The sequence below is a fragment of the Eucyclogobius newberryi genome, unplaced genomic scaffold (assembly GCF_026437365.1).
Source record: "Eucyclogobius newberryi isolate DKJ021-1_F unplaced genomic scaffold, fEucNew1.0.hap1 SCAF_2, whole genome shotgun sequence".
Taxonomy (NCBI): Eukaryota; Metazoa; Chordata; class Actinopteri; order Gobiiformes; family Gobiidae; genus Eucyclogobius; species Eucyclogobius newberryi.
Window position 1 is genome coordinate 1429576 of NW_027315834.1, and position 26504 is coordinate 1456079.

Genomic DNA, 26504 nt, shown 5'->3' on the forward strand with positions numbered 1-26504 from the left:
GTTAGGGTTCTGTAGGGTTAGGGGGTTAGGGTTAGGGTTCTGTAGGGTTAGGGGGTTAGGGTTAGGGTTAGGGTTCTGTAGGGTTAGGGTTAGGGTTAGGGTTAGGGTTCTGTGTATTAACGAGTGGAAACGCTTTTTTATAAATGTTTTGTAACAAAGAATTTTGACAATTAATAGAAATAAAAAAATAAAAAAGTGGATTTCACCTGGAGAGACAAAGACCACGAGGATGGACGGTTTAGCAACTTTATTCATGAGTTATTTGGCGCTCAGACCCCGGCGGAAGACGTTGCAATCATGGGCCCTCCATGATCTATTTGTATTAGATGTCTCCCCCCGGAGCCTGGAGCCTGGTGTGTCCCCCCGGAGAAACCTGGGAGAGTCCATGGTGAAGTGAGGGATCCGACTCTCACAGACGGACAGGCCACGCCCAGGCCACGCCCAGGCCACGCCCAAGCCACGCCCGCTTGAGTGCGATGGGAGAGGCGTGTCCTTCCATGAGGCCTTGATTTAGATGGTGGAGTTAGGTCTTCCAGGCTGAATTTACGCAGGCTTCATTTCTGACTTCCGTGAGTTAGGAGTGTATGATCTAGTGCTGACCCACACTGTACCCGCCCTGCACCTGCACACTGTACCCGCCCTGCACCTGCACACTGTACCCGCCCTGCACCTGCACACTGTACCCGCCCTGCACCTGCACACTGTACCCGCCCTGCACCTGCACACTGTACCTGCCCTGCACCTGCACACTGTACCCGCCCTGCACCTGCACACTGCACACTGCACACTGTACCCGTGCAGAGGGTACCTGACCCCTGATCCTGTACCGTCCCTTTAAATGTGCTTCTGCTGCTAAGTCCACCTGAACAGCAGCTTTTACAGCTGTGACCTTCAGCGAAGCAAAGGTCAGCAAAGGTCAGAGGTGCACGTTGGATAAAGCAGCGGTTGGGTCAGTGGTTGGGTCAGCGGTTGGGTCAGTGGTTGGGTCAGCGGTTGGGTCAGTGGTTGGGTCAGCGGTTGGGTCAGCGGTTGGGTCAGCGGTTGGGTCAGCGGTTGGGTCAGCGGTTGGGTCAGTGGTTGGGTCAGCGGTTGGGTCAGTGGTTGGGTCAGCGGTTGGGTCAGCGGTTGGGTCAGCGGTTGGGTCAGCGGTTGGGTCAGGGTTTGGGTCAGCGGTTGGGTCAGCGGTTGGGTCAGCGGTTGGGTCAGCGGTTGGGTCAGCGGTTGGGTCAGGGTTTGGGTCAGCGGTTGGGTCAGCGGTTGGGTCAGCGGTTGGGTCAGCGGTTGGGTCAGCGGTTGGGTCAGCGGTTGGGTCAGTGGTTGGGTCAGGGTTTGGGTCAGCGGTTGGGTCAGCGGTTGGGTCAGCGGTTGGGTCAGCGGTTGGGTCAGCGGTTGGGTCAGGGTTTGGGTCAGCGGTTGGGTCAGCGGTTGGGTCAGCGGTTGGGTCAGTGGTTGGGTCAGGGTTTGGGTCAGCGGTTGGGTCAGCGGTTGGGTCAGGGTTTGGGTCAGCAGTTGGGTCAGTGGTTGGGTCAGGGTTTGGGTCAGCGGTTGGGTCAGTGGTTGGGTCAGTGGTTGGGTCAGGGTTTGGGTCAGCGGTTGGGTCAGCGGTTGGGTCAGCGGTTGGGTCAGCGGTTGGGTCAGCGGTTGGGTCAGTGGTTGGGTCAGGGTTTGGGTCAGCGGTTGGGTCAGCGGTTGGGTCAGCGGTTGGGTCAGCGGTTGGGTCAGCGGTTGGGTCAGGGTTTGGGTCAGCGGTTGGGTCAGCGGTTGGGTCAGCGGTTGGGTCAGTGGTTGGGTCAGGGTTTGGGTCAGCGGTTGGGTCAGCGGTTGGGTCAGGGTTTGGGTCAGCAGTTGGGTCAGTGGTTGGGTCAGGGTTTGGGTCAGCGGTTGGGTCAGTGGTTGGGTCAGTGGTTGGGTCAGGGTTTGGGTCAGCGGTTGGGTCAGCGGTTGGGTCAGTGGTTGGGTCAGTGGTTGGGTCAGGGTTTGGGTTTGGGTGCTGTGAGGATCTGGGGCTCTGCAGAATGTGTAACGTTACACTAACACATTAAAACCAGGTGTGAGTCGTGACACTTATAGTTTACAGCAGATGGTTAAAGCCTGGGTCATGTGACTATGTGGTCATGTGACTATGTGGTCATGTGACTATGATGAATCCCTCACAGTAGTTAAGACCTTATTGTTGGTTTTGTGTTACGCACGTATGAAACTCCTAATTATCATTTTTAAACTCATAATTATGACTTAAACTCATAATTATGACTTCAACTCATGACTTCAACTCTGACTTAAACTCATAATTATGACTTAAACTCATAATTATGACTCGCTGTGAGACGAGCTTCATCGTGATTTAAATATGAACAATATTTTTACAGAGTCGTTTTTGTAACGTGACTAACATTAAAGGACAGTTTGAACTTTAAAGGACAGTTTGAACTTTAAAGGACAGTTTGAACAGCCGTGCACCTCTGACGTATAACACGCAGCCTCACAGTCACGACAAGAGATCCAAGCTCAAAAAAAATAAAAAATAATTAAAAAAAAAAAAAATATATATATATATATATATATATATATATATTAGGGCTGGACAACGATTACAATTTTTAATCGTGATTAATCGCATTATTTCCCTGATTAATCACGATTAATCGCATTATTACGTGCAAAATTCAAAATTAATTCAAAAGAAGTGTAAAGTGCATCAGCATTTTTATTCAGTAGCAGTTAAATAAAATATGAAGTATTCACCACAATCATTAAAGATGAACAGACTTCAGAGGGAACGTCAGAAACATTGTATCTCATGAAACATTAGACACAAAACACATTTTAGGAGCAGCAGAAGCAGAAAACACTTCAGTTCAGTTTGTACATTCTTAGAACTTGACACTAAAGACATAACATGAGTTAAACAAACACTAAACCAGTTCAATACAAATGAATATGTTCAAATCAAATCAATTTATTTTTGTAAGGCCCAAAATCACAACAACAGTTGCCTCTGAGGAGTTCCAGTGAAGGAGAGATCCGACTCTCACAGACGGACACGAGGGAGACTGGAGCTGGAGCCACTCCTCAGGCAGATGAGGGACCGTCCACACAGGGCAGGGACCACTTCACCAGGAGAGGGGCATCTGGGTCCACAGGTCCTCAGGAGTGAGAGAAAGAAAAAGAAGGCGTGCAGGACGACTCTCCTCCACTGAGCATGTGCAGGACGACTCTCCTCCACTGAGCATGTGCAGGACGACTCTCCTCCACTGAGCATGTGCAGGACGACTCTCCTCCACTGAGCATGTGCAGGACGACTCTCCTCCACTGAGCATGTGCAGGACGACTCTCCTCCACTGAGCATGTGCAGGACGACTCTCCTCCACTGAGCATGTGCAGGACGACTCTCCTCCACTGAGCATGTGCAGGACGACTCTCCTCCACTGAGCATGTGCAGGACGACTCGACTCCACTGAGCATGTGCAGGACGACTCTCCTCCACTGAGCATGTGCAGGACGACTCTCCTCCACTGAGCATGTGCAGGACGACTCGACTCCACTGAGCATGTGCAGGACGACTCTCCTCCACTGAGCATGTGCAGGACGACTCGACTCCACTGAGCATGTGCAGGACGACTCTCCTCCACTGAGCATGTGCAGGACGACTCGACTCCACTGAGCATGTGCAGGACGACTCGACTCCACTGAGCATGTGCAGGACGACTCTCCTCCACTGAGCATGTGCAGGACGACTCGACTCCACTGAGCATGTGCAGGACGACTCGACTCCACTGAGCATGTGCAGGACGACTCGACTCCACTGAGCATGTGCAGGACGACTCTCCTCCACTGAGCATGTGCAGGACGACTCTCCTCCACTGAGCATGTGCAGGACGACTCGACTCCACTGAGCATGTGCAGGACGACTCTCCTCCACTGAGCATGTGCAGGACGACTCTCCTCCACTGAGCATGTGCAGGACGACTCTCCTCCACTGAGCATGTGCAGGACGACTCTCCTCCACTGAGCATGTGCAGGACGACTCTCCTCCACTGAGCATGTGCAGGACGACTCTCCTCCACTGAGCATGTGCAGGACGACTCTCCTCCACTGAGCATGTGCAGGACGACTCTCCTCCACTGAGCATGTGCAGGACGACTCTCCTCCACTGAGCATGTGCAGGACGACTCTCCTCCACTGAGCATGTGCAGGACGACTCTCCTCCACTGAGCATGTGCAGGACGACTCTCCTCCACTGAGCATGTGCAGGACGACTCTCCTCCACTGAGCATGTGCAGGACGACCCTCCTCCACTGAGCATGTGCAGGACGACTCTCCTCCACTGAGCATGTGCAGGACGACTCTCCTCCACTGAGCATGTGCAGGACGACTCTCCTCCACTGAGCATGTGCAGGACGACTCTCCTCCACTGAGCATGTGCAGGACGACTCTCCTCCACTGAGCATGTGCAGGACGACTCTCCTCCACTGAGCATGTGCAGGACGACTCTCCTCCACTGAGCATGTGCAGGACGACTCTCCTCCACTGAGCATGTGCAGGACGACTCTCCTCCACTGAGCATGTGCAGGACGAGTCGACTCCACTGAGCATGTGCAGGACGACTCAGACGCACGTCTGCTCCTGAGTGTATTTTACGGACATGAGTCCGGGGCGCTTGTCTTTCTAATGTTCACGCGCTCAAATTCTGCGTCGTCCGCAGCGCTCTGTACAAGGCTTTAGAACTGGACCAGGGGAATCCGACCTGCGTTGGGCTATATATATATATATATATATATATATATATATATATATATATATATATATATATATATATATATGTATTTGGGGTGTTGATAGTGTTGGCTTTTCTGACTCGTTTCCCTCTCACAGGATGTAATATATTTTTTCTGGGACATGAGCCATTACAATGTGGACGACACGTGTAGGATTTTTAGGAAGTTGTTTTAGGAAGTTGTTTTAGGAAGTTGTTTTAGGAAGTTGTTTTAGGAAGTTGTTTTTGGAAGTTGTTTTAGGAAGTTGTTTTAGGAAGTTGTTTTAGGAAGTTGTTTTAGGAAGTTGTTTTAGGAAGTTGTTTTAGGAAGGCTCCATCTGAAGCTTGTTGAGTAAAACATTAATACTTTTGTCTCATTCTCTGAAAGGAAGAATTCTTCATTGACCGACGGTTGTTGTTGTTGTTGTTGTTGTTTTATGGCGGTTGACATCCGAGTGTTGCATTACCGCCAGACTTTATTCCTTAGACTTTGTCGACGGTTATAACTCTAAAAAGATCAATACAAAGTCTTTATAAATCAGGAGGAGTCGTGTGGTTTAATAAACAACATCAAAGCGATTCATGCCACATGTGGTTCCACTGAGTTAAAGGAAATGCTGCTTTATTTTAGTGGAATAATCCAAAGGACTTTAAACTCTGTAAGTATCAGCCACTCTCTTTGGGTCCTCGGAGCTCTTTTATGATTATACCATCAGATAGTTCATGATATAAAGTAGGCTATTATAATAATAATATGTCCCTTATTGTTCCAGAATCAACCAGGACTGGGCGGCTCGTCTCGCAGCGCGACAGGGTGGATACAAGAGGGTGGAGAGGAAGGCCAAAGTGGCTGAGCCTGCTGGGGAGGACAGCAGTATGGCCAGGAGCAAACGCCCTGCTGTTCCACGTGTGGCTGCACCTGCCCCCAACCGTAAAGCCACTCCGCAGAGACCCCTCCCAGCTCAAGCCAAGGGAAAGAAGGGCCAGGAGAAAAGAGTGGGCAGGGTGCACCAGCTCATGACCCTCACCAACACACAGCCCTCCCCCATGGTCTGGGGGAAGTCCTGGAAGTTCAGCAAAGATCTGCCACTGCAAGAGGAAAGTACAGATCCCCCAAGCTGGGGCCAATGCTGGATATTTTCAACCCAACAACCGTTCACTGAAGCAGGAGGGCCATGGCCAAACGGGCCGTGCAAAATCAACCCAAGAATGCTCCGCCTCTGGGATAAGCCTTTCTTTAGAGTTCCAGAAGAAGAACCTCTCTCCTGGACTCTCTGCAATGATGAATGGGATGAGTCTTGGAAAAATGCCAACAAAGCAAACAAGGAGAGCACTTCTGAACAAGGATCTTCAAAAAATGGGTTCTTCACTTCACTGGTTGAATCGCATCGTCGCAACAATGACCTGTACAGTTCAGAATGGAGTGATTGTTGGAAATCCACAAAACCAAGCAACAACGAAGGCACCGCTGTTTCAATCAAAGAGGCTGTTGCACAGAAAACAGAAAAGGATGTGAGGCCAAGTACCAAGTGGGCTGAATGTTGGAGACTGTCCAATCATCATGGACTCACTAAAACTCCAGAAGTCTGTCAGAATCACAGCCCAGAATGGTCCAACTCCTGGAGTGTGGCTATGGTGGTCCAAAACAACCCCAACACCGAGGAGTCCGCCAAAAACTGCACCTCGGCCCAAGAATTTGTGTTTGCTGATCGAAACAAGCCACAGTTTTTGTTTTCAGACCTTGATAAAGAATTCAAAGCCTTCTCAGAGTGGAGCAAGTCCTGGCAAGTGAACAAGAATGATACCAAACCAAGTCCAGAAATTGAGAAAACTCTTAAAACCGAACCGCCCAAAACAAAACAACCTGTGAAAGTTCAAGAGCGGCCAAATTCATCCACATCGGATGAAGCTTCGAAGTTTCTTCAGCTAAAACACTCTGTCTTGTTCCGTCCTCGAAAAAAAGTGACCCACTCAATGTTGTTGCGTTTGAGGTCTCTGGTGAAGGCTTCCAATTGTCCTGAATGGAAGGACTCCTGGAAGATGGTGAAACATCAGCTTAGAGCAAGTCAGAGGGAGAGACGTGTCCAGCTGAAGCCTTTTGAAGAAAAAAGAGAAAAAGAATGGAAGGACTCCTGGAAATGTACAAATCCATCCCTTGGTCAAAATCCGGAAATGTGGCAGCAAGGTTGGACCACCACTGACCAAATCAGAGTCAATCGCGCAAGAGAACATAACCATTTTGCCCCAGTAGAACTCCCAAAGAATGGGCCAACAAGCGAGCGAACCTGGAACGAATCCTGGAGAATGTTCAGACATCAACAAGAGTCAAGCCAAAGAGGTTCAACACCAAACTCCTGTAGCCTTTCAACCTTCGGGCAACCTCAAAGACAGCTTTTGAGGTCAGCTGGGGATTGGCAAGAGGCGTGGAGGGTTTCCGAAACTCAGCATCGACACGACAAGCCCTCCTACGCCCAGTGGGTGGACGCCTGGCGAAATTCAGGACTTCAGAGCGGGAACTATCGATGCAACCAACGACTGATGGGGGCGCGATGGATGACCCAATCTTTGGAGATCCAATTCATGAAGGAGATGATTTCCGTCCAGCGTGCAGAGAAGATCACGTTTCAAGAGAAGTGTCCTGACAAAGTGTGGGTGGACTCCTGGAAGGTTGGGCCAGTGTTGCAGAAATGTTCCTCTGAGCCTCAGTCAAATATGGGCGATCTTGGTGAGTATGGATCCAAATGGGGAATGTCATTCAGGCTGGCCAATCCAATGCCCAAAATCGATCAACCATGGGTGGAAACCTCTCCCAACATGTGCTCCTACAACGTCATTTGGCCAAAACACAAAAAGAACCAGAAACATATCAACACTGATTTCACCAACAACTCCAGAGTTTCCTCGCTGTGGGCCGGCTCTCCGCACTTCTTCAGCACGAAGCTCGTCAACAAGGCCAAACCAACAGGTCAGCCAATAGACCCAAGAGTGATTCTCACCAAGAAGACTAAGTTGAGGAAACAATTGTACGTCGATCTAGAGAGAAATGACAAGAAGCCGGACAAGAAGTGGGCCGGCTCTCAACTGCTGTGTAAAACGCAACCCAAACCCAAGAGAGGAGAAGCAGTCAAGAAGGTGAAGCTCCAGGAGGACAGCGGAGGGGAGGAGTTAGAGGAGGCGTGGGCGGAGTCCTGGAGGTTCCTGGTACGTCTGGAAGGTCTGAAGAACAAGGTGAAGTCGCTGAGAGGTTGGGAAGAGGCCTGGAAGATGCTCATGCCCATGTACCAGACACTGAACGGACCCAGAGCCAAGTGAAGGTGTCACATGGTGTTTGAGATCAAATGTCTTCAATAAAGAAAATATTCTCGACTTTGACATCGATTTATTTAGACGGAAAGTTTACATTTTCTTCATTGATGTACAAAGACACACACACACACACACACACACACACAAAGACACACACACACACACACACACACAGACACACAGACACAAAGACACGCACACACACACACAAAGACACACACACACACACACACACACACACAGAGACACACACACACACACACAGACAGACACACACAGACAGACGCACACACACACACAGACACAGACACACACACACACACACAGACACACACACACACACACACACAGACACACACACAGACACACACACAGACACACACACACACACAGACACACACACACACAGACACACACACACACACACAGACACACACACACACACACACAGACACACACACACACACACACAGACACACACACAGACACACACACACACACACAGACACACACACACACACACACACACACAAAGACACACACACACACACACACACACACACACACACAGACACACACACACACACACACACACATACACACACACACACACACACACACACACAGACACACACACACACACACACACACACACAGACACACACACACACACACAGACACACACACACACACACAGACACACACACACACAAAGACACACACACACACACACACACACACACACAGACACACACACACACACACACAGACACACACACACACACACAGACACACACACACACACACACACACACACAGACACACACACACACACACACAAAGACACACACACACACACACACACACACAGACACACACACACACACACACACACACACAAAGACACACACACAGACACACACAGACACACACAGACACACACACACACACACACACACACACAAAGACACACACACAGACACACACAGACACACACACACACACACACACACAGACACACACACAGACACACACACACACACACACACACACACAAAGACACACACACAGACACACACAGACACACAAAGCTGGTGAAGTGTAATAGTCATAATTTAGTCATAAACTCATCAAAATGGCTTAAGTCAAGAACGATGCTTCGATTTTGACTCATTTTAATTTGTAGGTTTTTGACAGCGATTAAGTGTTTTTGGAAACTACTACTTAAATAAGAGTAAGTGTAAGTAACTGTCCAGACTTTAAAAACAACTGAAAGAAACACAAATGTTCAAATAACGTTGTATTATCAACACATTTGAAAGAACCAACACTTTCGCTCAAGTAAGAGACTGTTACACTCACAATTTATGACTGTATTTGCAGGAAAGTTCGGTGTGAGAAATGTATTAAGAAGTAACTGTACTTGAGTATTCCTTCCCAACGCATCTCATTTTGAGGAATTGATAAAGATAAAGCAGAAATGATCGATCAAAAGGATTCATGGCACGTGCAGGACAAGAACACGATATGAACTGATTCTGATTCAAAAACAATAAGATTTGACTAAATATCAAAAGAAACAGGATTGTGGATCTAAATGGCGTAAGTACTTGAGGCACATGCAGTACTTTGTGCCACTAGGGGGAGCCACACATGCAGTACTTTCAGCCACTAGGGGGAGCCACACATGCAGTACTTTCAGCCACTAGGGGGAACCACACATGCAGTACTTTCAGCCACTAGGGGGAGCCACACATGCAGTACTTTCAGCCACTAGGGGGAGCCACACATGCAGTACTTTCAGCCACTAGGGGGAGCCACACATGCAGTACTTTCAGCCACTAGGGGGAACCACACATGCAGTACTTTCAGCCACTAGGGGGAGCCATGTTAACTTCAGTCCATTCGAGGCTTTTCTGCTGCTCAAGAGGCAAAGACAAGTTCATGCTCATAATAAGAAGCAAAACGCTCAACAGGTCAACAAGGTCCTGACCACGCCAGTGGTCAGTGAAGCGTCAGTGAAGGGTCAGTGAAGCGTCAGTGAAGGGTCAGTGAAGCGTCAGTGAAGCGTCAGTGAAGGGTCAGTGAAGCGTCAGTGAAGGGTCAGTGAAGCGTCAGTGAAGCGTCAGTGAAGGGTCAGTGAAGCGTCAGTGATGGGTCAGTGAAGCGTCAGTGAAGCGTCAGTGAAGGGTCAGTGAAGGGTCAGTGAAGGGTCAGTGAAGCGTCAGTGAAGGGTCAGTGAAGGGTCAGTGAAGCGTCAGTAAAGGGTCAGTGAGGGGTCAGTGAAGCGTCAGTGAAGGGTCAGTGATGGGTCAGTGAAGGGTCAGTGATGGGTCAGTGAAGCGTCAGTGAAGGGTCAGTGATGGGTCAGTGAAGCGTCAGTGAAGGGTCAGTGAAGCGTCAGTGAAGCGTCAGTGAAGGGTCAGTGAAGGGTCAGTGAAGGGTCAGTGAGGGGTCAGTGAAGCGTCAGTGAAGGGTCAGTGAAGCGTCAGTGAAGGGTCAGTGAAGGGTCAGTGAAGGGTCAGTGAAGCGTCAGTGAAGGGTCAGTGAAGGGTCAGTGAAGCGTCAGTCATGCGTCAGTGAAGGGTCAGTGAAGGGTCAGTGAAGGGTCAGTGAGGGGTCAGTGAAGCGTCAGTGAAGGGTCAGTGAAGGGTCAGTGAAGCGTCAGTGATGGGTCAGTGAAGGGTCAGTGATGCGTCAGTGAAGGGTCAGTGATGGGTCAGTGAAGCGTCAGTGAAGGGTCAGTGAGGGGTCAGTGAAGCGTCAGTGAAGGGTCAGTGAAACGTCAGTGAAGCGTCAGTGAAGCGTCAGTGAAGGGTCAGTGAAGCGTCAGTGATGGGTCAGTGAAGCGTCAGTGAAGGGTCAGTGAAGGGTCAGTGAAGGGTCAGTGAAGCGTCAGTGAAGGGTCAGTGAAGGGTCAGTGAAGCGTCAGTGAAGGGTCAGTGAGGGGTCAGTGAAGCGTCAGTGAAGGGTCAGTGATGGGTCAGTGAAGGGTCAGTGATGGGTCAGTGAAGCGTCAGTGAAGGGTCAGTGAAGGGTCAGTGAAGCGTCAGTGAAGCGTCAGTGAAGGGTCAGTGAAGGGTCAGTGAAGGGTCAGTGAGGGGTCAGTGAAGCGTCAGTGAAGGGTCAGTGAAGCGTCAGTGAAGGGTCAGTGAAGGGTCAGTGAAGGGTCAGTGAAGCGTCAGTGAAGGGTCAGTGAAGGGTCAGTGAAGCGTCAGTCATGCGTCAGTGAAGGGTCAGTGAAGGGTCAGTGAAGGGTCAGTGAGGGGTCAGTGAAGCGTCAGTGAAGGGTCAGTGAAGGGTCAGTGAAGCGTCAGTGATGGGTCAGTGAAGGGTCAGTGATGCGTCAGTGAAGGGTCAGTGATGGGTCAGTGAAGCGTCAGTGAAGGGTCAGTGAGGGGTCAGTGAAGCGTCAGTGAAGGGTCAGTGAAGCGTCAGTGAAGCGTCAGTCATGGGTCAGTGAAGGGTCAGTGAAGGGTCAGTGTGGGGTCAGTGAAGCGTCAGTGAAGGGTCAGTGAAGCGTCAGTGAAGGGTCAGTGAAGCGTCAGTGAAGCGTCAGTGAAGGGTCAGTGAAGCGTCAGTGAAGGGTCAGTGAAGGGTCAGTGATGGGTCAGTGAAGCGTCAGTGAAGGGTCAGTGATGGGTCAGTGAAGCGTCAGTGAAGGGTCAGTGAAGGGTCAGTGAAGCGTCAGTGAAGGGTCAGTGAAGCGTCAGTGATGGGTCAGTGAAGCGTCAGTGAAGGGTCAGTGAAGGGTCAGTGAAGAGTCAGTGAAGAGTCAGTGAAACGTCAGTGAAGGGTCAGTGTAGGGTCAGTGAAGCGTCAGTGAAGGGTCAGTGAAGGGTCAGTGAAGCGTCAGTGATGGGTCAGTGAAGGGTCAGTGATGCGTCAGTGAAGGGTCAGTGATGGGTCAGTGAAGCGTCAGTGAAGGGTCAGTGAGGGGTCAGTGAAGCGTCAGTGAAGGGTCAGTGAAACGTCAGTGAAGCGTCAGTGAAGCGTCAGTGAAGGGTCAGTGAAGCGTCAGTGATGGGTCAGTGAAGCGTCAGTGAAGCGTCAGTGAAGGGTCAGTGAAGGGTCAGTGAAGGGTCAGTGAAGCGTCAGTGAAGGGTCAGTGAGGGGTCAGTGAAGCGTCAGTGAAGGGTCAGTGATGGGTCAGTGAAGGGTCAGTGATGGGTCAGTGAAGCGTCAGTGAAGGGTCAGTGAAGGGTCAGTGAAGCGTCAGTGAAGCGTCAGTGAAGGGTCAGTGAAGGGTCAGTGAAGGGTCAGTGAGGGGTCAGTGAAGCGTCAGTGAAGGGTCAGTGAAGCGTCAGTGAAGGGTCAGTGAAGGGTCAGTGAAGGGTCAGTGAAGCGTCAGTGAAGGGTCAGTGAAGGGTCAGTGAAGCGTCAGTCATGCGTCAGTGAAGGGTCAGTGAAGGGTCAGTGAAGGGTCAGTGAGGGGTCAGTGAAGCGTCAGTGAAGGGTCAGTGAAGGGTCAGTGAAGCGTCAGTGATGGGTCAGTGAAGGGTCAGTGATGCGTCAGTGAAGGGTCAGTGATGGGTCAGTGAAGCGTCAGTGAAGGGTCAGTGAGGGGTCAGTGAAGCGTCAGTGAAGGGTCAGTGAAGCGTCAGTGAAGCGTCAGTCATGGGTCAGTGAAGGGTCAGTGAAGGGTCAGTGAAGGGTCAGTGTGGGGTCAGTGAAGCGTCAGTGAAGGGTCAGTGAAGCGTCAGTGAAGCGTCAGTGAAGGGTCAGTGAAGCGTCAGTGAAGGGTCAGTGAAGGGTCAGTGATGGGTCAGTGAAGCGTCAGTGAAGGGTCAGTGATGGGTCAGTGAAGCGTCAGTGAAGGGTCAGTGAAGGGTCAGTGAAGCGTCAGTGAAGGGTCAGTGAAGCGTCAGTGATGGGTCAGTGAAGCGTCAGTGAAGGGTCAGTGAAGGGTCAGTGAAGAGTCAGTGAAGAGTCAGTGAAACGTCAGTGAAGGGTCAGTGTAGGGTCAGTGAAGCGTCAGTGAAGGGTCAGTGAAGGGTCAGTGAAGCGTCAGTGATGGGTCAGTGAAGCGTCAGTGAAGGGTCAGTGAAGCGTCAGTGAAGCGTCAGTGATGGGTCAGTGAAGGGTCAGTGAAGCGTCAGTGAAGCGTCAGTGAAGCGTCAGTGAAGGGTCAGTGAAACGTCAGTGATGGGTCAGTGAAGCGTCAGTGAAGGGTCAGTGATGGGTCAGTGAAGGGTCAGTGAAGCGTCAGTGAAGGGTCAGTGAAGGGTCAGTGAAGCGTCAGTGAAGCGTCAGTGAAGGGTCAGTGATGGGTCAGTGAAGCGTCAGTGATGGGTCAGTGAAGGGTCAGTGAAGGGTCAGTGAAGCGTCAGTGAAGCGTCAGTGAAGGGTCAGTGAAGCGTCAGTGAAGGGTCAGTGATGGGTCAGTGAAGCGTCAGTGAAGGGTCAGTGAAGGGTCAGTGAAGGGTCAGTGAAGCGTCAGTGAAGCGTCAGTGAAGGGTCAGTGATGGGTCAGTGAAGCGTCAGTGAAGCGTCAGTGTAGGGTCAGTGAAGCGTCAGTGAAGCGTCAGTGAAGGGTCAGTGATGGGTCAGTGAAGCGTCAGTGAAGCGTCAGTGTAGGGTCAGTGAAGGGTCAGTGAAACGTCAGTGAAGGGTCAGTGAAGGGTCAGTGAAGCGTCAGTGAAGCGTCAGTGTAGGGTCAGTGAAGCGTCAGTGAAGCGTCAGTGAAGGGTCAGTGATGGGTCAGTGAAGCGTCAGTGAAGGGTCAGTGATGGGTCAGTGAAGGGTCAGTGAAGCGTCAGTGAAGGGTCAGTGAAGGGTCAGTGAAGCGTCAGTGAAGCGTCAGTGAAGGGTCAGTGATGGGTCAGTGAAGCGTCAGTGATGGGTCAGTGAAGGGTCAGTGAAGGGTCAGTGAAGCGTCAGTGAAGCGTCAGTGAAGGGTCAGTGAAGCGTCAGTGAAGGGTCAGTGATGGGTCAGTGAAGCGTCAGTGAAGGGTCAGTGAAGGGTCAGTGAAGGGTCAGTGAAGCGTCAGTGAAGCGTCAGTGAAGGGTCAGTGATGGGTCAGTGAAGCGTCAGTGAAGCGTCAGTGTAGGGTCAGTGAAGCGTCAGTGAAGCGTCAGTGAAGGGTCAGTGATGGGTCAGTGAAGCGTCAGTGAAGCGTCAGTGTAGGGTCAGTGAAGGGTCAGTGAAACGTCAGTGATGGGTCAGTGAAGCGTCAGTGATGGGTCAGTGAAGGGTTAGTGAGGGGTCAGTGAGGGGTCAGTGAAGGGTCAGTGAAGGGTCAGTGAAGGGTCAGTGAAGCGTCAGTGAAGGGTCAGTGAAGCGTCAGTGAAGCGTCAGTGAAGGGTCAGTGAAGGGTCAGTGATGGGTCAGTGAAGCGTCAGTGAAGCGTCAGTGTAGGGTCAGTGAAGCGTCAGTGAAGCGTCAGTGAAGGGTCAGTGATGGGTCAGTGAAGCGTCAGTGAAGCGTCAGTGTAGGGTCAGTGAAGGGTCAGTGAAACGTCAGTGATGGGTCAGTGAAACGTCAGTGATGGGTCAGTGAAGCGTCAGTGATGGGTCAGTGAAGGGTTAGTGAGGGGTCAGTGAGGGGTCAGTGAAGGGTCAGTGAAGGGTCAGTGAAGGGTCAGTGAAGCGTCAGTGAAGGGTCAGTGAAGCGTCAGTGAAGCGTCAGTGAAGGGTCAGTGAAGCGTCAGTGAAGCGTCAGTGAAGCGTCAGTGAAGGGTCAGTGAAGGGTCAGTGATGGGTCAGTGAAGCGTCAGTGAAGGGTCAGTGAAGCGTCAGTGAAGGGTCAGTGAAGGGTCAGTGATGGGTCAGTGAAGCGTCAGTGAGGGGTCAGTGATGGGTCAGTGAAGCGTCAGTGAAGGGTCAGTGAAGGGTCAGTGAAGGGTCAGTGAAGGGTCAGTGATGGGTCAGTGATGGGTCAGTGAAGGGTCAGTGAAGCGTCAGTGAAGGGTCAGTGAAGGGTCAGCGTAAGTGTAACACCACGGGCCGTATTTTCCCCAATCGTAGCGGTCACTTGGGTCTTGAGGAGGTCATTTCCTGACATCTGGCGGTGACACAACTGCTGAGGGCGCCGGGCGTGGAATTCTAAACAGGAGGCGTGATTATGCCAAAATATGAGGTGGAGTAAAGCAACTTGAGGGCGTGGCCTGGTCCTGTGAATGGCCAGGATTGTAACATAACTGGAGTCGTGTTACTACAGTGAGGAAAGTATCTCCCACTGTTCATCGTGGGTGCATGTCTTTGGTTTATTTTATTTTCCTAATTTCAAGCCTGCATTTGACATAAACTGTAAATATGTAAACATTACCCCGGTACTGTAACACACATGGATTTAAAGTGGTTCTTACCCGTGGTTGATATAGTTTATAAACCTCTTAAAGTGAGTTTATTTTTAATTTCTAAAGAACAGAGACCAAAAATACATGTAAACACATCGTCCAGAGAAAGGGGGTATCGAGGCGCGTGAGCCTTCAGCCCTCATCACCAGAAGCCCCAAATGTGTGTTTCTTTGCATCGTAGCTGAGGTCGTGGTCCTTAATAGTGAATTAAGTTTAAATAGTCAACCAGTTTAAGAAATGAACATCTTTGTTTAGTTTGTATCTTCTGATCAGCTCCTTCCATGTTGTAAGAACAGATTTGACCCAGGGATTCTTCACTTCCTCCTCATGACTCAAGCGTCTGTCATCTGCAGTAAGAACTGTACAGGAACCTCAGGCACCACATGACTCTCAGTATAAGACCTGTACAGGAACCCCCGGCACCACATGACTCTCAGTATAAGACCTGTACAGGAACCTCAGGCACCACATGACTCTCAGTATAAGACCTGTACAGGAACCTCAGGCACCACATGACTCTCAGTATAAGACCTGTACAGGAACCCCCGGCACCACATGACTCTCAGTATAAGACCTGTACAGGAACCTCAGGCACCACATGACTCTCAGTATAAGACCTGTACAGGAACCTCAGGCACCACATGACTCTCAGTATAAGACCTGTACAGGAACCCCCGGCACCACATGACTCTCAGTATAAGACCTGTACAGGAACCCCCGGCACCACATAAATTCATATTCTGGGTCACTCCAGTGGTAATAATAAACCTTTATTATTCTAATGCTTCGTGTTCCACAGTTTGGTTCAGGCTTCACGTGGCACACTGCAAACATCTGACTCTGGCTCTATCTGCTTCCTCTGTTGTGGACTCAAGGTCGCGTATAGAAAACCCCTGTGTGTATCTGTCTCGGAGGAAGTGATACTTTTCTCCTGCCCCCACCCGTTTTGACCACAACATGACCATATTAGGAACGGGCAGAGAAAGAACCTCTTCATGGAAAAGTCCTGGCTGGTCCTGAGAGACTCAACCTTCATTAAATACTCATAATGATTTGTAATAATGCACAGCAGAGGGAAAGTTTCCCCCGCAGAACGACTGGACTTCATCTTTATCCAAAGTCCAAATTGGCCAGTAACTTCTATCACTGATAATATTTTTATGATATGCAACTGATTAAAACGTGTGAGTTACTAGTTTGTGGGTATGTGCTGAAGCTGCACTATATTTAGGCACGTGTTGCCGTGTTGACTTGTGGTGGTAAAAATAGCAGAGTAAGAACCTGGGACGCCTCAGAGCAGAAGCTTCACCAGGCTAAAGCTAACAGCAGCTATAAACTATAAAACCAGAAAGAGAGAGAGAGATCCATCCGACAACCAAGGTAAGGACACACCCCTTACCCACTTACCCACTCACCCAGGCACCCACTCACCCACTCACCCAGGCACCCACTCACCCAGGCACCCACTCACCCACTCACCCAGGCACCCGGAGCCATGACGACCACTGAGCTGCAGTCATATAAGCAGTTACACCACTCACAGAACATATGACTAAGCCGGATTTGGCTCTGTTCAGTGCCAAACATCTCATATTTTACTTGAGATTCACTTCACATTAATGATGAATTTGGAAAATTGAGAAAAATAAATAAATAAATAAATGGTTCTGCTCTGACTTTTCCTTGTTTCTGTCAAAGGGTTCGGCTCCTTTTTCTGACTGTTGTGTTGAAGACGTAGAGCTGTATTACCGTTGCATGCCAAGGGTTAAATGGATATGGATATTATTATTATTATTATTTTTATTATAATTAGGGCCGAGCGCCACAAGCTGAAGAGAGGCCTATTAGGCCGTGCGAAAGTGCGCACGAAAGGAGGAGTTTGTGAAAGTATAAAGTGTCATGTTCAAATTTCAGAGATCTGGCGATTTCCCCAGTGGAATAACATGGGAGGTTTCTGTCATCGCTACGGCTACGGCGTAACAAATATGACATGGGTCCCTTTGACTTTTTGGATCGGGATACCAAAATGGAATTTTGTGCAAAATTTTGTAAAATTTAAACAAATTAAACATTTTACCCTCCATATAAAATTGTATGTCACTCTGTAGGGGGCGCTGTTGCGTCAAATTAATTTATTTCACTTAAAATAGGCTTAGGTCAAAGAGTTTAACGACCATTGTAATCCATTGTAGCTACAGTTTGTGGCTTCGCCGCACAGAGACCGTGACAGATAACTTTTGATGTCCCACTCCTCACCACCATTTCTCACCAAATTTCAGAACGACATTTGGAAAAACCGAGTCATGCTTGGAAAATTTCTGATCCAATATGGCCGACATTTGGTTGCCGTAATAATATTTTTTACTTCTCTTGTCACCATCTGCCCCTGCGCCAAATTTCATGATTCTAATATCAGATTTTTTTTGGGCCATTTCTTATCTCTCAATGCATTTTTTTCCGCCCACTTTGTGTTTTTGGCACTCTAAACAGTAAAAATGTTACATTTTTGCATTACATGTTTATATGAACGGAACATGCAAGAGATGGAACGTATTCGTGAGCTACTTAGCGCAATGAGCGCCCCTATTTTTCACCCAGTGAACAATGACAAATTGTCAAAACAAATTGCACAAATCTAAAAATCATGCCTCTCTACATTCTGGCTATCTCTTTTTTCTAAAATAAAAAAAATGTGCGCGTCGGCGCCCCCAAATGTACAAAAAAATAATTGAGAGATAGGAAATGGCCCAAAAAAAATCTGATCGTAGAATCATAAAATTTGGCGCAGAGGTAGATGGAGACAAGAGAAGTAAAAAATATTATTACGGCAACGCCGTCCGCCCAACCAAATGTCGGCCATATTGGATCAAAATTTGCTAAGCATGACTCAGGAGTTTTTCCAAATGTCGTACTTTTATGAACTCCTCCCAGGGCGTTGGCCCTAAAAAGATGAAATTTTGTGAAAATAGTGTTGAGGAGTCGGACATCAAAAGTTATTCAAATGACTTTGACCCTGTCACGGTCTCTGTGCGGCGGAGCCGCAAACTGTAGCTAGAATTTAGGAAATTTCCCAAATTTTACATTAGCTGCTGTTTGAGACGATAAAGTCAGAATTGCGTCAAATTTGAATCAGTGTTAAACCCTTTGCCCTAAACCTACTTCAAGTGAAATTAATTAGTTTGGCGCCAAAGCGCCCCCTACAGAGTGACATAAAATTTTATATGGAGGGTAAAATGTTTAAAAATTTGGCACAAAATTCCATTTTGGTTTCCCGATCAAAAAAGTCAATGACACCCATGTCATATCTGATGCGGTGTTGTCGTAGCGATGACAGAAACCTTCCATGTTATTCCAATGGGGAAATGGCCAGATCTCTGAAACGTGAACATGACACTTTATACTTTTATAAACTCCTCCCCCAGACTCCTCCCCCAGGGCGTTCTGGGAGGAGTTTCACCTGAAATGTGGTGAGACTCATGGATGTATTATATTATCGGTGAGATTCATCTTCAGGACCATCAAAAGTTCTCAACATTTTTATTCTAGAGTCACAGACTTTTCTATTCATATGTAAAGCAAAGAAGACGTCATGGTTCAGCTGTGGCTGTGGTAAAAGCTCCATTGGAGGCATTAGCTCCGCCTCCTCTGTCACTGAAGAGTGAAGCCATTTAAACAATAGCTGCCCGTTGCAATATTGATTATATGAACTTTAATTCATTTGTTCATATACATTATATAGTGTGTTTAATACAAGAGTCGCAGTGACTCCAGTTGTCATGGTGATGTTCCCATAAGTATACACTAAATACAAGTATACACTAAATATAAGTACACACTAAATATAAGTATATACTAAATATAAGTAAACACTAAATATAAGTATATACTAAATATAAGTATACACTAAATACAAGTATACACTAAATATAAGTATACACTAAATATAAGTATACACTAAATATAAGTACACACTAAATATAAGTATACACTAAATATAAGTATATAAGTATACACTAAATATAAGTATACACTAAATATAAGTATATACTAAATATAAGTATACACTAAATATAAGTACACACTAAATATAAGTATACACTAAATACAAGTATATACTAAATATAAGTACACACTAAATATAAGTATACACTAAATATAAGTATATACTAAATATAGGTACACACTAAATACAAGTATACACTAAATATAAGTATATACTAAATATAAGTATACACTAAATATAAGTATACACTAAATATAAGTATACACTAAATATAAGTACACACTAAATATAAGTATATACTAAATATAAGTATACACTAAATATAAGTATACACTAAATACAAGTATATACTAAATATAAGTATATACTAAATATAAGTATATACTAAATATAAGTATACACTAAATATAAGTATATACGTATACACTAAATATAAGTATACACTAAATATAAGTATATACTAAATATAAGTATACACTAAATACAAGTATACACTAAATATAAGTATACACTAAATATAAGTACACACTAAATATAAGTATACACTAAATATAAGTATACACTAAATACAAGTATATACTAAATATAAGTATATACTAAATATAAGTACACACTAAATATAAGTATACACTAAATATAAGTATATACTAAATATAAGTATACACTAAATATAAGTACACACTAAATATAAGTACACACTAAATATAAGTATATACTAAATATAAGTATACACTAAATATAAGTATATACTAAATATAAGTATACACTAAATATAAGTATACACTAAATATAAGTATACACTAAATACAAGTATATACTAAATATAAGTATATACTAAATATAAGTATATACTAAATATAAGTATATACTAAATACATGTACACACATGTATGTGTGTACATGTGTGTGTTTGTGATGTGTGTGTTTGTGATGTGTGTGTTTGTGATGTGTGTGTTTGTGATGTGTGTGTTTGTGATGTGTGTGTTTGTGATGTGTGTGTTTGTGCGTTTGTGCAGATGAACAAAGACGGGCGTCGCTCGTTTGGAAACACCTGCCTCAAAGACCAGTGGGAGCAGAAGGCCCAGAGCATCGCTGACCAGAACAAGCAGGAGAAAGAGAGGCAGAAGAAGAGCTCCACCTCTGTGTAAGTACCAGGCTAAACCAGACCAGGACAAACCAGACCAGGACAAAACAGACCAGGCTAAACCAGACCAGGCTAAACCAGACCAGGACAAACCAGACCAGGCTAAACCAGACCAGGCTAAACCAGACCAGGACAAACCAGACCAGGACAAACCAGACCAGGCTAAACCAGACCATGCTAAACCAGACCAGGCTAAACCAGACCAGGCTAAAGACCAGGCTAAACCAGACCAGGCTAAACCAGACCAGGCTAAACCAGACCAGGCTAAACCAGACCAGGCTAAACCAGACCAGGCTAAAGACCAGGCTAAACCAGACCAGGACAAACCAGACCAGGACAAACCAGACCAGGCTAAACCAGACCAGGCTAAACCAGACCAGGCTAAAGACCAGGCTAAACCAGACCAGGCTAAACCAGACCAGGACAAACCAGACCAGGACAAAACAGACCAGGCTAAACCAGACCAGGCTAAACCAGACCAGGACAAACCAGACCAGGCTAAACCAGACCAGGCTAAACCAGACCAGGACAAACCAGACCAGGACAAACCAGACCAGGCTAAACCAGACCAGGCTAAACCAGACGAGGACAAACCACACTAGGCTAAACCAGACCAGGCTAAACCAGACCAGGCTAAACCAGACCAGGCTAAACAAGACCAGGCTAAAGACCAGGCTAAAGACCAAGCTAAACCAGACCAGGCTAAACCAGACCAGGCTAAACCAGACCATGCTAAACCAGACCATGCTAAACCAGACCAGGCTAAACCAGACCAGGCTAAACCAGACAAGGCTAAACCAGACCAGGCTAAACCAGAACAGGCTAAAGACCAGGACAAACCAGACCATGCTAAACCAGACCAGGCTAAAGACCAGGCTAAACCAGACCAGGCTAAACCAGACCAGGCTAAAGACCAGGCTAAAGACCAAGCTAAACCAGACCAGGCTAAACCAGACCAGGCTAAACCAGACCATGCTAAACCAGACCATGCTAAACCAGACCAGGCTAAAGACCAGGCTAAAGACCAGGCTAAACCAGACCAGACTAAACCAGACCAGGCTAAACCAGACCAGGCCAAACCAGGCTAAACCAGACCAGGCTAAACCAGACCAGGCTAAACCAGAAAAGGCTAAACCAGACCAGGCTAAATCAGACCAGGCTAAACCAGACCAGGCTAAACCAGACCATGCTAAGCCAGACCAGGCTAAACCAGACCAGGCCAAACCAGGCTAAACCAGACCAGGCTAAACCAGACCAGGCTAAACCAGAAAAGGCTAAACCAGACCAGGCTAAACCAGACCAGGCTAAACCAGACCAGGCTAAACCAGACCATGCTAAACCAGACCAGGCTAAAGACCAGGCTAAACCAGACCAGGCTAAACCAGACCAGGCTAAAGACCAGGCTAAAGACCAAGCTAAACCAGACCAGGCTAAACCAGACCAGGCTAAACCAGACCATGCTAAACCAGACCATGCTAAACCAGACCAGGCTAAAGACCAGGCTAAAGACCAGGCTAAACCAGACCAGACTAAACCAGACCAGGCTAAACCAGACCAGGCCAAACCAGGCTAAACCAGACCAGGCTAAACCAGACCAGGCTAAACCAGAAAAGGCTAAACCAGACCAGGCTAAATCAGACCAGGCTAAACCAGACCAGGCTAAACCAGACCAGGTCAAACCAAACCAGGCTAAACCAGACCAGGCTAAACCAGACCAGGCTAAACCAGAAAAGGCTAAACCAGACCAGGCTAAATCAGACCAGGCTAAACCAGACCAGGCTAAACCAGACCAGGTCAAACCAGACCAGGCTAAACCAGACCAGGCTAAACCAGACCAGGCTAAACCAGACCATGCTAAACCAGACCAGGCTAAAGACCAGGCTAAACCAGACCAGGCTAAACCAGACCAGGCTAAAGACCAGGCTAAAGACCAAGCTAAACCAGACCAGGCTAAACCAGACCAGGACAAACCAGACCAGGCTAAACAATGTTGTTCTCACTCCAGAGTTGTTTCCAAATGGTCGTACCATCACTCACTCATTGGAGGAAGTGGCCCCTCTGACTTCAAGAAAGCCACGAGTCGTCTGGAGGAGGACGAGGAGAACAAAAAAACTAAGATCCGCTTTAAAGTGGTGGCCCCTCCTCCTAGAACCAAAGCCCAGCCCCCAGCCACGCCCGCTGTCACTCACCGCAGAGACTCGCCCAAACTGATACGAGTGAAGCGCAAAGTGGAGGTGGACGTCTTTAAGATCTGCTGGAAGGACTCCTGGATGAGCGTGAAGCCGCCCAAGTACTTGTTCCTGAAGGTTCTGGAGCTGCGGGAGCGCCTCGGCTTCACCCGCATACAGGTGTGCACGGAGGTCAAGGGTCAACTGCACCTGAAGGAGCCTGAAGCCACACTCACTGACCTCTGGAGTCACTCTTGGAAAAAGGTACCAAGACAGAAGTTACCTGTAAATGACACAGTTTTACAATCGTGTCTCTGGACTTTGAGCCCTTACTGTTTCTTTTGTCCTCCTGGTTTGTCTTGACCCAGATGAAGGGCCCAGTCTGCTCTGCTGACTTTGAAGAGGAAGACTTTGAGTGGGAGCTGCTGTGCGCTCAGAGGCCTTTAAGAACAGGAGCAGTCGCACCGTACTCACTTCCTGTGTGGGCAGGAACTTGGAAGATCATGAACTTTGCGTTTCGGCAGCAGAAGCCCATGTGGGACCATCCCTGGTCCAGCTGTGATCAGACACCAACTGACCGGTTGGACCTCATCCTCAACATCGACGAGGAGGTGAGTTTTCCTTTGTCAATGATGTGTATGTCAGACACGGCTCAAGCAGGTCAAGCAGGGGTCAGTGTGGTCAGTGTGGTCAGTGTGGTCAGTGTGGTCAGTGTGGGTCAGTGTGGGTCAGTGTGGTCAGTGTGGTCAGTGTGGTCAGTGTGGTCAGTGTGGGTCAGTGTGGGTCAGTGTGGTCAGTGTGATCAGTGTGGTCAGTGTGGTCAGTGTGGTCAGAGTGGTCAGTGTGGGTCAGTGTGGTCAGTGTGGGTCAGTGTGGGTCAGTGTGGTCAGTGTGATCAGTGTGGTCAGTGTGGTCAGTGTGGGTCAGTGTGGTCAGTGTGATCAGTGTGGTCAGTGTGGGTCAGTGTGGGTCAGTGTGGTCAGTGTGGTCAGTGTGGTCAGTGTGGGTCAGTGTGGGTCAGTGTGGTCAGTGTGGTCAGTGTGATCAGTGTGGTCAGTGTGGTCAGTGTGGGTCAGTGTGGTCAGTGTGGTCAGTGTGGGTCAGTGTGGGTCAGTGTGGTCAATGTGATCAGTGTGGTCAGTGTGGTCAGTGTGGGTCAGTGTGGTCAGTGTGGTCAGTGTGGGTCAGTGTGGGTCAGTGTGGGTCAGTGTGGTCAGTGTGGTCAGTGTGGTCAGTGTGGGTCAGTGTGGTCAGTGTGGTCAGTGTGGGTCAGTGTGGTCAGTGTGGTCAGTGTGGGTCAGTGTGATCAGTGTGGTCAGTGTGGTCAGTGTGGTCGGTGTGGGTCAGTGTGGTCGGTGTGATCGGTGTGGTCGGTGTGGGTCAGTGTGGGTCAGTGTGGTCAGTGTGGTCAGTGTGGTCAGTGTGGTCAGTGTGATCAGTGTGATCAGTGTGGGTCAGTGTGGTCAGTGTGGTCAGTGTGGGTCAGTGTGGTCAGTGTGGTCAGTGTGGTCAGTGTGGGTCAGTGTGATCAGTGTGGTCAGTGTGGGTCAATGTGGTCAGTGTGGTCAGTGTGGTCAGTGTGGGTCAGTGTGGTCAGTGTGGTCAGTGTGGTCAGTGTGGGTCAGTGTGGGTCAGTGTGGTCAGTGTGGTCAGTGTGGTCAGTGTGGGTCAGTGTGATCAGTGTGATCAGTGTGGTCAGTGTGGTCAGGGCAATCAAGGCAAGCAGTGATTGCCTGATAAAGTTCATGTTTAAAGGCGGTTGTACCTGAAACAAGACAAACTTAAACTCTTTACTTCAGTCTTATGTGTTCCCGGCATCTTCAACATTTATGAGCACGTTTCATGCCTCAAACGACGCTGACATCTGCCGTTCTGTCCCTCCTGATCTGACCAGAGCAAACATTGAGTTCAGCTTATTAAGGCACAACAGGTGCCACATGTGCACAAAACCAGTCTAAACATATTGCAGAGAAACACACTCAATGTTCCACCTCATGTGAGACATCCTTGGATCTGCAGCTTCAGTCTGTTTACACAGGGACGTCTGCAGAGCCACAAGAAGTGTGACCCAGATGTTACACATATAAGACCTAAGTTCTATGGCATCAAAGTTTGTTTGTAAACCCCCTTCAAGAGATAAACCCCTTTAAGAGATAAACCCCCTTCAAGAGCTAAACCCCTTTAAGAGATAAACCCCCTTCAAGAGCTAAACCCCTTTAAGAGATGAACCCATTCAAGAGATAACCCCCTTTAAGAGATAAACCCCTTTAAGAGATAAACCCCCTTCAAGAGATAACCCCCTTTAAGAGATAAACCCCTTCAAGAGATAAACCCCTTTAAGAGATGAACCCCTTTAAGAGATAAACCCCTTCAAGAGATAAACCCCTTTAATAGATGAACCCATTCAAGAGCTAAACCCCTTTAAGAGATAAACCCCTTTAAGAGATAAACCCCTTTAAGAGATGAACCCATTCAAGAGCTAAACCCCTTTAAGAGATAAACCCCCTTCAAGAGATAAACCCCTTCAAGAGATAAACCCCCTTTAAGAGATAAACCCCTTCAAGAGATAAACCCCCTTTAAGAGATAAACCCCTTCAAGAGATAAACCCCTTTAAGAGATAAACCCCCTTCAAGAGATAAACCCCTTCAAGAGATAAACCCCCTTTAAGAGATAAACCCCCTTTAAGAGATAAACCCCCTTCAAGAGATAAACCCCTTCAAGAGCTAAACCCCTTTAAGAGATAAACCCCCTTCAAGAGATAAACCCCTTCAAGAGCTAAACCCCCTTCAAGAGATAAACCCCTTTAAGAGTTAAACCCCTTTAAGAGATAAACCCCTTCAAGAGATAAACCCCTTTAAGAGATAAACCCCTTTAAGAGATAAATCCCCTTCAAGAGATAAACCCCTTCAAGAGATAAACCCCCTTCAAGAGATAAACCCCTTTAAGGGATAAACCCCCTTCAAGAGATAAACCCCTTCAAGAGATAAACCCCCTTCAAGAGATAAACCCCTTTAAGAGATAAACCCCTTCAAGAGATAAACCCCCTTCAAGAGATAAACCCCTTTAAGAGATAAACCCCCTTCAAGAGATAAACCCCTTCAAGAGATAAACCCCTTTAAGAGATAAAGCCCCTTCAAGAGATAAACCCCTTTAAGAGATAAACCCCTTCAAGAGATAAACCCCCTTCAAGAGATAAACCCCCTTCAAGAGATAAACCCCCTTCAAGAGATAAACCCCTTTAAGAGATAAAGCCCCTTCAAGAGATAAACCCCTTTAAGAGATAAACCCCCTTCAAGAGATAAACCCCCTTCAAGAGATAAACCCCCTTCAAGAGATAAACCCCTTTCAAGAGATAAACCCCTTTAAGAGATAAACCCCCTTCAAGAGATAAACCCCTTTAAGAGATAAACCCCCTTCAAGAGATAAACCCCTTTCAAGAGATAAACCCCTTTAAGAGATAAACCCCCTTCAAGAGATAAACCCCTTCAAGAGATAAATCCCCTTAAAGAGATAAACCCCTTTAAGAGATAAACCCCCTTCAAGAGATAAACCCCCTTTAAGAGATAAATTCCCTTCAAGAGATAAACCCCTTCAAGAGATAAACCCCTTTAAGAGATAAACCCCCTTCAAGAGATAAACCCCTTCAAGAGATAAACCCCTTTAAGAGATAAATTCCCTTCAAGAGATAAACCCCTTTAAGAGATAAACCCCCTTCAAGAGATAAATTCCCTTCAAGAGATAAACCCCTTTAAGAGATAAATTCCCTTCAAGAGATAAACCCCTTTAAGAGATAAACCCCCTTCAAGAGATAAACCCCTTCAAGAGATG

The 26504-nt window shown here is 47.7% G+C and overlaps 2 protein-coding genes across 2 annotated transcripts in view; both read left to right on the forward strand.

The window, feature by feature from the left end:
• The window catches only part of LOC140367898 (uncharacterized), a 10083-nt gene extending 1961 nt beyond the window's left edge, over positions 1-8122 (forward strand). Inside the window, exon 3 of the mRNA XM_072454665.1 lies at positions 5530-8122. Within this exon, the coding sequence (XP_072310766.1) occupies positions 5530-8068 (2539 nt within the window). The 3' untranslated portion in view covers positions 8069-8122. The remainder of the gene's footprint in view (positions 1-5529) is intronic.
• Positions 8123-16616: 8494 nt separating this feature from the next.
• LOC140367895 (uncharacterized) overlaps positions 16617-26504 on the forward strand; it is a 77868-nt gene continuing 67980 nt past the window's right edge. Inside the window, exons 1-4 of the mRNA XM_072454661.1 lie at positions 16617-16740; positions 20380-20507; positions 22513-22939; positions 23044-23286. Of these exons, the coding sequence (XP_072310762.1) occupies positions 20380-20507; positions 22513-22939; positions 23044-23286 (798 nt within the window). The 5' untranslated portion in view covers positions 16617-16740. The remainder of the gene's footprint in view (positions 16741-20379; positions 20508-22512; positions 22940-23043; positions 23287-26504) is intronic.